Genomic DNA, 11,252 nt, shown 5'->3' on the forward strand with positions numbered 1-11,252 from the left:
TTCATGTTAACTTGGTTGTAACATTCTTTCTTAATTAGTGTTTTCAATATTCACATCTGTAACTGGGACAATGCATGCCATTATGAGAAAGAATCAATCATGTAAAAATTCTTTCTAAATCAATAATGAAGTGGTGATTAAATAAGAAATTAAAACAAGCCTTGAGTTTTTTTTTTGTTTTTTTTTTACACTAAATGTCCAACTATTATTGTCAATTATTTTCTACAAAACTTTCCTTCACATCCCTCAGGAGAGTAGACGAGTGCAATGATGTGGTTTTGAGTACCTCTGTATGGAAAACAGGGAGGAGACATTAAGGGGTGGACTGAGGGGCGGACCTGTTAGTCCACGCGCTTATATATTCTAAAAGGCTTCCCCCTCTCCTCCTGCCGCTTGTCTGTGAGCTCCAATTTCTGTCCCCTCAGCCTCTCTCTCTCTCTTTGACTCACAGTCTGTCTCACTGAGTCTCAACACTCTAGAGCAACCATGCAAACTACCAGGCAAACTGCATACTCCATGCGCTCCTCTACCAGCAGCAGGGCCCCTGCCATGTCCATCACCCGCACTTCGGCTCCTGTCTACAAGGCCCAGTCCATCCACGGCGGTGCTGGCGGCTCCCGCATCAGCGTGTCCTCCAGCTACAGAAGCTCCCTGGGAACCGGGATGGGAGCCGGGATGGGAGGCGGCGCCGGGGCCGGGGGGTTCTCCAGCAGCGTCCAGGTGAGCGGGAACAGCGCAGACATCATGGGCAATGAGAAGTTCGCCATGCAGAACCTGAATGACCGACTGGCGAGCTACCTGGAGACGGTGAGGAACCTGGAGAAGGCCAACCACAAGCTGGAGATAAAGATCAAAGAGGCCCTGGAGAAGAGCGGACCTGACTTCAGAGACTACAGCAAATACCAGCCCATCATTGATGACCTGAGGAAGAAGGTAAGGAGGGAAGGGTGGGGGGATGAAATGGGCAGACATGGGAATGTGTTTATTAAGAAGTGTTGAAAAGAAAATATGTGATGGACCGCTAGAGTGAAAAAGGAGAACCACAATGGGGAAATGAAAGATTTGGGATCTGTTGACCTCAAAAGAAATCAATCCAGACTAAAGAGTACAGTAAACATTGCAATATCTAACATTACAAATGTGATAAAACTAATGAACAGCTCTGGTTTCTTATTAAAATGCAACTCGTACATGCGTCAAGGCATTTTCTGTTTTAATAAATTCCTACGCTGCATGCCAGAGGGGCCCAAAGTCTCCACCGGAAACAGTATGGAGGAGGAATGTAACAGAGTCAGCGATCGCACAGACAGGAAACCAAAGCATAACAAAAGTGGAAAAAGTCCAACTTTAAAAGTCAACTTCCAGGCCCATTCATTACAGTTTCAACTATGATTTTCTTTCATTGGATCTAGCTGAACAATAGCAGAAAAGGCAGATCACACAGAAAAGGGAATGTCAAGAGATGACAATCTCTGTATCTTCTGTATGTCAGCCTAATACCTTACTAATAAGTCTGCCACTCAAATGAGTAATAAGCTAGAAGTAGTTGGTTTACAGATGTTTACTTCATATTCTATAAAAAGAGGTCAGAATGAGTTAGAATGAGTCAAAGGAGTTTTTTTTATCTAATGAAACCATTCCATTTGTGTTGGCTAGGTTCCTTCAGTATTGGAAAACCCAAAAAGTACTTTTGTTCTAACCCTTTGAGTAGCAGTTCAGAAGCATCAAGGTCAACAGAAGTGGAATTTATTTTTTAAAATCTGAAGCAAAAAATTATATAAAGGGGTTTATCTTTCAAATTACATAACAGGGAATACTTTATTAAACTGGGTTTGTTTTACAAATACAAAGGGAGCAAAGTTCATATAAACAAACATTGGGGGGTAAGGGTTGGCTATTTTTTGTCTTGCTTAAAACAGATAATTGCTCAGTTAGTGCCCTTCCACCTCAGTTTTATCTGAGAAAACAGTGACTGTCACAGCAAAGCTAAAACAGATCAACACACTAAGTCAACTATCCATGGAGAAACCCACATACACACACAACCACAAGACTGGACAAGCACACACACCCACGCACGCACGCACACACACAACCACCAAATCACCACCTGGGTCATGCAAATGTTAACAGGATAGATCCTGCTCTCTGGAGCAGAAGAGCTGCCTGGCAGTTTTTTATTGGCTCATGGACTTTGTCACCTGGCTGCCTACCTGCTGTTCATGCCAGCCTTATCAACCTTACCGTGACTGCTAAAGCAAACCACCTGGTTTTAAAAGTGGTTCACTCTCACTGTCCCTGAATGCACCAACAGGCAGTGACATTTTCTCTCTAATCCTTTTATAGGTTCATGAAATAAGCAAATTTTATGATCCTTTAGTTTAAAGTTGATGTTTTGTTTGTTGTGTCAGAATATATTTTTAAGTTTTCAATATTTCTCAAAGAGCTAAACCAGTACAATTGTAAAAATGTGTGTCATGTTTTATATTTAGCAACTTATGTTGCTGCTACCAGTAAATATCGATCCTGGCTTGGCATAAATGTACACAACCAGTAAAACTTTAGTTTTTTACATTACCTTCTAAGCTTAGCTTTTAGTCAGAATACTTTAAGGTTCTAATACTATTTTCAAAAGCATTTATCAAAGAGATATTGCAGGACCATTTAAAAATGTGTGTTATATTTAGCTACTTGAGTGCTGCTACTGCCAGCTAGTTAGCCGAGGTTTGCTTAATAGTACGAAAACAAGCTAGCTTAGCTTCTTCCTACCAATGTTAGTTAAAGCCCTTTATAGAGCAATTTTGACTAAATTAGTTGTAAATCTCCTTTAGGTTAGCTCCGAGTAGGTGTAATACTTTTTAACTTTAATCAGTCTTTAGCTTGGCTTAGCTTAGCTAGTTTCAAATTAACATATGCAACATGAAAAACTACCTACAAATCAGATTATTGTGCTAAGTGGTATCTGTTTTTTTGAGTATTTTTTTTTTTTTTTGGTGTAGTTTATTTCTTCAATTCTAAGACGTATTAAGATTTGTTTTGTTAACATTTTCCAGATTTTTGATGCCACCACCGACAATGCCCGACTGGTTCTCAACATCGACAATGCTCGTCTGGCAGCCGATGACTTCAGAGTAAAGTAAGACCCGCCTGCTATGCCGCCAATATTGTAAAACACAAAGGCAGACATCTGTGGGCACACACCCTGTTTTACTACAGAATGGGTCTGGGTAGTGCAATGAATAAATCCTGTCATGATCTAAGGAGGCAGTCATTTGTCTCGTAGTCATAAATCAGCACCCTTGCATCATAAGCGGTGGAGACGCTGCAGTTGTGTCATAGACATAAGCAAACACAGCTGGCCAGTGGCAGCAGAATTGAATGGTGACCTCTAAATGTTGTGTACATTCAGTCCTAAAGAAACAAACACAAAAGATTTGATCCTTGACTACATGACATGTAATTCCATAACACAAGATATTCCTGATGATAGTTTAGTATCTGTTATATGCTGTTTGTGGTTGTGTATTGTTCAGATACGAGTCTGAGCTGGCCATTCGTCAGTCTGTGGAGGCCGACATCGTCGGTCTGAGGAAACTCATCGATGACACCAACCTGAGCCGCATGAACCTGGAGAGTGAGATCGAAACCCTGAAAGAAGAGCTCATCCACCTCAAAAAGAACCATGAAAATGTGAGTTTAAAGCCAACGCTATTCCAGCTATGCTACTGCACTGCACAAATATACTTCAAGAAATACTCCTGAAAACACTTGAGCAAAGGTTCACACCCTTGAGGTATCTGGATAAATATTTGCACACAAGCTCATCTTAATAACTCCTGCTGTAGACATTTACCTAAAGCACACAAAGATGCCGTGTGGTCAGCTGCAGGGCGTTCTTAAAAACAGGCGTGAGAAAACTCCACGTTTAAATCTGCTAAGACATCTAAAATATCTGTGTGTGAATTCTGTGGGAAGCCTCATCATAAAATTCCTTACAGTCCATACTTGGAAACAGCACCGCAGAATTAAAATGATTGGGATTCGAGCAGAGAAGCCAAAACACAGCCATTTGTTTACTGAGGAAAGTATTAAACTAACTATTTACGTACCCAGACAAAGATTTAGATATGACTCCTGTATGTTTATCTGGCCATAGCATATGATTATGGCTTAGAGGAGGCCTGGAGTCACAGACAGGTCATGGTTCACCAGTCATCCATTGTGTTTGTTAAACATTGATTTGTTTGTGCATTTTTGAGAAGTCAAACAAGATCAAAAACAGAGATAAAAAATAAACCAAGCAAAAAATAAAACTATTAGATCTAAGAAATAAATGCCTGGATATTTATTATTCAAGTGATGTCTGTGTGGTGCAATGCCCTCACGTTGCTGTAGGTACATAATTTTTTTCTTACTACGTTTAAGCCATTTCTACGTGCCCTGAATGTAAAGATGTACGCTTTAAGCTGGAGATCCTGGATTTCTACTGCAGAACTCTAATTTTGTAGTAAGAGAGGAAGCAGTACTTGAGTTGTCTTGAGTTGAACAATAAAAACCTGTTGACATTAGCCTTGAACGAAGCCCTTCACTTTAAGAACCATCTTAGCAGGCGGTAGGTCTTTGGAAGTTCTTGGTATTAGCATTTGTATTGTGACAATGAATTGGCTATGGGCTATTTGCCACTAAAATCCCGCCTGTGTACCTCATACTGACAACAAAGAGTGCAACTTCAATGTTTTTTGAGGGGCTTTTTTTGAGTCTGGACTTCATTCAATCCCCTAAAATCTCCTCAGATTTGAACTGAAAAAGTCTACAATGAACAGAATCTTTCACATTCTCTAAAACACCACTGGAGATTCATAAAACCTTTAATATATTAACCTATTCACAAATATCTGGGCTGAAAAATCTAATTGAGCCTACAGAGCAGGTAAATTACATATAGGATCTATTGCTTGGTGGACAGTTGAGCAAACAGGAAGGCATAAACTATGGCAAATGGCCTGTACTTGTGTAGCACTTTATCAAATCAGAGGACTCTGCTTCACACTACATTCAGTCATTCACCCATTCACACACTGATATGGTAAGCTATATTGTAGCCACCTTATAACTTACCATACAACCGCAGGGCCCTTTGACCACCACCAGCAGGCAAAGTGGGCGAACTGTCTTCGCCAAGGACACAATGACAACAAGGACAGAGTGGGGGTTTGAACCATTAATCACTGGTTAGACGACAAATTCCTACCATCTGTGCCACTGTCCCCTGAATTAGGCCTTATATTGTTTGTAAAAGTATAAAGATGAAATATAGCTAGAATCTTGTCCTATTCACATCAAGTATTGGTTTGTGAGCTGAGCTCATTATTACAGTCCTAGGGTTTACTAATAATACTTGTGTCCATTTTTGTGTTTCTTTTAGGAAGTCATGGAGCTTCGTAACCAAATAGCCCAGTCTGGTGTTCACGTAGATGTCGATGCTCCAAAGGGTCAAGATCTGGCCCAGATCATGGCAGAAATTAGGGCTAAGTACGAAAAGATGGCAAAGAAGAACCAGGAGGATCTCAAAGTGTGGCATGAATCTCAGGTAAATGACTTTTTTAAAAAGCTGTCTTCACTCAAGAAAGCTTTTCTCCTTTTATCAATGATCAAGTGATTACCACATCTTTTAATTTCAGATTGTAGAAGTTCAGACACAGGTGACACAGAACACAGAGGCCCTCAAGGGCGCCCAGACAGAGATAAACGACTTGCGCAGACAGATACAAACCCTGGAGATTGAACTGGAGTCACAGAAGAGCCTGGTAAGAAGCTAGCAGTCAGCACATACTTCATTTACCTCAACACAAGCTTATCCTCCCTCACAACAATGTCCAAGTCAGCACACTCTCTTCATGTTGCTCGCCGTTACGTTGTTGACACAAGCTTTACACTCTGATGATCACTGTGTAAACCCTTAAAAACCCTTCATTGTCCTTACAGAAAGGCTCTCTGGAGGGTACGCTGAGGGACACAGAGTTGCGCTACAACATGGAGATAGAGTCCCTTAATGCTGTTCTCCTGGGCCTGGAGGCGGAGCTCACGCAGCTGAGGAACCAGATCCAGCTGCAGTCACAGGATTACGAGGCCCTGCTGAACACAAAAATGAAGCTGGAGGCCGAGATTGCAACATACAGGCGACTGCTGGACGGTGGAGACTTCAAGTGAGTACAATTTTTGCACAAACCATCTAAAAACCCTACTTCATCAAATTTGTAGAGACTAACAGAAATTTGATGTTTTCCTGTAGGCTTCAGGATGCCTTAGAAGAGCAGAAAACAATGACCAAGACCAAAGTAATGACCGTCACACAGACCCTGGTGGATGGGAAAGTGGTCTCCTCCAGCACAGAAACGAAGAACCTTTAATCATAGCATGTGATTGAAAGACCCAAGAAACACTAAAACAAGAAAACAATTAGCAAAGTATTCGTTTTTATAAATGTATCAAACTTTATATGCAAGAGATACTCATAAGATCTGAGCTCTTTGTTAAGCTTCACTCCCAGGCCAACCAGTTGTTGCAGAGGCTGATGGAAATTGGATGAGAGGAAAACAAAATCATCAGTTATTTATTTAATCTTGGTTTATTTATGTTATTGTTTGCTGTCCTATAGATGTTTACAATAGTTTGCAATTGGTAGATTTTGTCAATCTATCAAGAATCTAACAAATTGAGAGAAATTTAAAATTGAAAAGGGTCCAATTAAAAACCATTTCAAAATACATCTTTTTGCCTTTGGTTTTCCTTTTTCCCAATTTGGTCTGTCTGCTGCTCTGTGATGATTAAACATTTCAATAAAGTTCTTTAGAAAAAAATCTGAATGTCAAACTGTGTTATTTCTTCCAGATTATCATCAAAGGGTCTTTTGCTTGGCATTACAATTGTAAGCAAACAGTGAAAGTAATAAAAAATGGGCCTCCTGGAGTTCCTGTATGATAAGCATCATATCCTTCACTTTGTTCACTGGTGATCTCTGCATTTACTTTCCATAAAACCTATACTGTGGAGATTCATACTTCAAAAATAAAAATCAAACAATTGCAGGAAGGTTAACTTTTAAGAGCTTTTAAGCCTCCAAAGTAGAGAACAGACGTTTGGGTAACGATATGCCCTTTGAGCCGTCAGGCGTTGTTTTTCTTGGTCTGTTAGTAACACATCTCTGCCAGAATAAACTCTTCCACTTTCATTTTGAATAAAAAGGTTCTATTAGTGCAAATCATGTTAGCTTTGATCTGTTCTCTCCCAAATGAATAGGGCATTTTGTTTCAAGCCATAGTTTCTTACAGATGGAAAAAAAGAAAAAAAAATTCCTAAAGCAACTGATGAATTTATAAGCTGTTCCCCAAACGAGAGCAATTTATGTCTTTCAGATGTTGAAAATACACACATTTGGTACCCTGAACTTTATTTGCGCCATTAATTTTGACATGCGAGACTCACTTCCTGTTATCTCCCAGTTTCCATGAAAAGTCAGCACACATTTAGTCTTTTATAGATATATTGCCTGAAAGGGGCAAAGTCTAAAAAAGGTACAAATGTAATAAAGATAGAAGAGGAGTGGCAGGGAGGAGTACTGGTATTCGGTGATATATATAAGACCCCCAAACGCCTTCTTTGTTCTTCACTCTCAGCTTCCAGCTTGTCTGTTCCAACTTGTGTCAATTTTGCCTTTGATTGATCAGCAAACTTCTCTCAGCCATGGAGTCTCTGTATAGACGCCAGTCCTCCCAAACCCTTGGGTACTCCAGTGCCTCTGGCAGACCGGCAACAGGGTATGCTTACAGCGTGAGCGGAGGCGCTGGGGGTCATGGAACCAGGATCTCCACTGCTTCATATTCCACTCGGGTTGGCAGCGGCTTTGGTGGGGGGTATGACTACCAATCCTCTGAGTCAGGCTCTGGAACCTTGGCAATTGGAAATGAAAAGATTGCCATGCAGCATCTGAATGACCGTCTTGCCAACTACCTGGAGACGGTTAGGAATCTAGAGAAGGCCAACAAAAGTCTGGAGATCAAGATCAGGCAGGTCGTTGAGAAGAGAGGGCCCTTGGAAGGACGGGACTATAGCAAATACTACACCACCATCACGGAGCTGAAAGGCAAGGTGAGCAAAAACCTTTATCATGATAACGGATGGACAGCTCACACTTTTATGTAACATTTTAGCCCTTTCTTAAAACCCCTGTACATGGGTGTTTTATAAGGTTTACTCAGTAGGTCATTGTTCTGATTGGAAGAAGGCACTTCAAGGGCCCCTATCAGATAAATTACTCATGTCATAGCACAAAATACCAAAAGTAACAAAACACTCTGTCCATTCATCTACATATTTTTGGTAACTGTTATTCAGTTTGGTGGTACCTAGCTCCTATAGTCGACAGCCAAGAGGGGAGTTGCATCCAAGGCAGTTTTCCAGTAAATCACAAGACCTATGTCAGTCATCCAGACTGAGCTTTAAGAGCTTCAGTGCTTTAGTTTAAGAACTGGAGTTAGTTTATATGGCAAGATAACGCATCAAAATGTCTTTTTAGTTGTACTTCGTGTGAAACCTTGTGAATGTCTTTTCAGGCTTAGGCAATAGTCAATTATGGCTAAGCTACTTTACACCTTCTACATGACAAAGGCTCTGGTTATCTGCACTGATATGTAAACATTTACAACCACAATCAGTTGATAAAACTTGCGGCAACAAAAGTTTATTGCCTATTAAAGGTCAGCTGTTGACTCGACCCAATTCAGCTACATTTTGTGATGGAAGTTACTTGAAAACTGAAAATACATAAAAATCTTTGGAAAAGAAACGTTCCATTACAAATAAAATAATTTTATTTTCTTGAAACCTTTCAGATCTTTGACATGGTCAAAGGCAACGCCCATCTTGCAATTGCAGTTGACAATGCACGACTGGCGTCAGATGACTTCAGAGTCAAGTGAGTATTTAATGATGGTTTCAAAATGAAAGTTTATTCCTGGCATCACAAACCTGTCTGAAGTAAGGGATGCATTCACAGGATGGAGTATGAGCTGTCCATGAGGCAGACTGTGGAGGCTGACGTAGCCAGACTCAGGAAGCTTCTGGATGACACTAATGTTGCACGTTTGCACCTCGAAGGAGACATTGAGTCTCTAAAAGCAGAGCTGATCACCTTGAAGAAGAACCATGAGGAAGTAAGTGCTTTTATGAGTATTGAGAAGAGAACAACTGTTCAAGGAGAATTTCATCGATCCAATTCACCATTACTCAGGTGCAAAAGAACCAACATTCTTGCCAAAACGCTTGTTTCTTAACTTCTTTGCATGGGATGACCCGTCTAACCTTTCAGGAAATCACTCCCTGACTATTTCCTCCCCAACAGGATGTCACTGAGCTGCGTGCCCAGATTGCGCATGCTGGCGTCCGTGTGGATGTTGATGCTCCTAAAGGCCACGACCTGGCCAGAATAATGGAGGAAATGAGAGAGAAGTATGAGAGGATAGCACTCAAGAACCAGGAAGAACTCAAAGCATGGCATAATTCTCAGGTACAACACAATTCAGCTCAGAAGCTATAAATTGAGGGTAGATTTTGAATTACTGAATTACGGTATGCATTTTTGAAGTATTACTTGTAGAAACTACATATATTATTTTGTATTTAGATCACAGAGGTGCAGGTCCAGGTGACTGAGAGCTCGACAGCTCTGAAGGAGGCCACGACAACGATGAGCGAAACTAGGAGGAGACAACAAGCCTTGGACATTGAACTTCAATCCGCGCTCAGTTTGGTAACAATCACTTTATGGAATCCTCACTCTTATAATGCCATCCTGGGATGGGATTTCACATAATACTATTCACATAAGAGAATTTAGAAATAATAGTGACAAACTACTGACTGTAAAAATGTTACATAGCTAACTATTACACAGCGCCAACCAAACCTTAACATGTAATGTTCTTCTTATCTAAGCTGAAAAATGTCGTTTTCTGACAGAAAGCCTCCTTGGAGGCCACCCTGCGTGACATCGAGATACGGTATAACATGGAGGTGGAGAAGTACAATGCGATCATCCTGAGGCTGCAGGAAGAGCTAGCTAAGATCCGCATCGACATTCAGCAAAACTCACGAGAGTACGAAAACTTGCTGAACATCAAGGTGAAGCTGGAGGCTGAGATCATGGAGTACAGGAGGCTGCTGGATGGAGGCGCTGACTTACAGTGAGTATGAAGAGACACAATGGGCAAGATGCAAAAGTGCAGGTGATGCAGGTTCAGGTGATGAAAGGATTGAGTGAATAACCACACAAAACAAGCAGTTGTTCAGCCCAGACATGATTTTGCATATCTAATTTAAATAAGCTTATGCAAAGACTGATGGAGTATCATTGATAGGGAAAGTAAAAGGGATTCATCTGTGTCAATGCAACATTTCAGATGCTGGATTTTAACAAGGCTGCCTTTACCTTAAAGTACCAAAACATCATATTTAACTGTAAACTATGACTAACTGTATTTCTTCTCCTCTTTTTCAATCTAACAGACTGGAGGACGCTCTTGAGCAAAAGACGGTGCAGACTAAAGTGGTGACACTCACTCAGACTCTGGTGGATGGGAAAGTGGTGTCACAAAGCCAGGATGTTAAATCCAGCGAACAAACCTTGTAATAACCAGAATAAAACCTGAAAGTAAAAATTGCAAATCATGTGTGTGACTTCTTTTTGGTGCTTTTGATGAGTTGTAGAAGCACTTTGCGCTACTTTGGGCTGGTCTATCATCAAAAAGCAGGACAATGTTTTTGTGTTAAAAAAAGCTTAAAGTTCAGACAGGGTTTGTTTGGTAACAAAAATAAAGAAAGAAAAATAATTAGTGTCAATACAATTATTAGAAAAAATTGTGATGAATAATAGAAAAGGTTTCAATGGTCTTTCCCCTTTATCTGTATGACGTGAACACTTCCATTCTCTATTATATGAAATACCTTTTTAAGAACTACATGTAAAAGCGTTCACTCCCTCATTACACATACATTAAAAATAACATAAACCCTTAGAATGTTTTGTCTGGAATGTAATTTGGCTATGCAGACCAGCGAGAGCTGTGTAAATGATTGATTTGAAAGGAGTGGGCGTATCTAGAGCATACATGTCTGTGTTCTCAGGCAGTTAATAAAGCGTCTGGCATTCAGTACAAGCAGACATCGCGATTACAGACATGTAACCTATCAACAAG

At 40.5% G+C, this 11,252-nt stretch overlaps 2 protein-coding genes across 2 annotated transcripts; both read left to right on the top strand.

The window, feature by feature from the left end:
* The first annotated feature begins 374 nt into the window (after positions 1 to 374).
* LOC102218888 (keratin, type I cytoskeletal 18-like) lies at positions 375 to 6,861 on the top strand. The gene is made up of 7 exons (XM_005806201.3): positions 375 to 933; positions 3,054 to 3,136; positions 3,534 to 3,690; positions 5,426 to 5,590; positions 5,682 to 5,807; positions 5,986 to 6,206; positions 6,293 to 6,861. The coding sequence occupies exons 1-7, from the start codon at positions 487 to 489 to the stop codon at positions 6,408 to 6,410; spliced, it is 1,317 nt and encodes a 438-aa protein (XP_005806258.1). The 5' UTR covers positions 375 to 486; the 3' UTR covers positions 6,411 to 6,861.
* A 796-nt stretch (positions 6,862 to 7,657) lies between these two features.
* LOC102222887 (keratin, type I cytoskeletal 18-like) lies at positions 7,658 to 10,722 on the top strand. The gene is made up of 7 exons (XM_005806217.2): positions 7,658 to 8,148; positions 8,892 to 8,974; positions 9,056 to 9,212; positions 9,401 to 9,565; positions 9,683 to 9,808; positions 10,018 to 10,241; positions 10,564 to 10,722. Exons 1-7 carry the CDS (start codon positions 7,744 to 7,746, stop codon positions 10,685 to 10,687), a joined length of 1,284 nt encoding a protein of 427 aa, XP_005806274.1. The 5' UTR covers positions 7,658 to 7,743; the 3' UTR covers positions 10,688 to 10,722.
* The last annotated feature ends 530 nt before the right edge of the window (positions 10,723 to 11,252 follow it).

Source organism: Xiphophorus maculatus, chromosome 1 (genome assembly GCF_002775205.1).
Source record: "Xiphophorus maculatus strain JP 163 A chromosome 1, X_maculatus-5.0-male, whole genome shotgun sequence".
NCBI classification, from domain to species: Eukaryota; Metazoa; Chordata; class Actinopteri; order Cyprinodontiformes; family Poeciliidae; genus Xiphophorus; species Xiphophorus maculatus.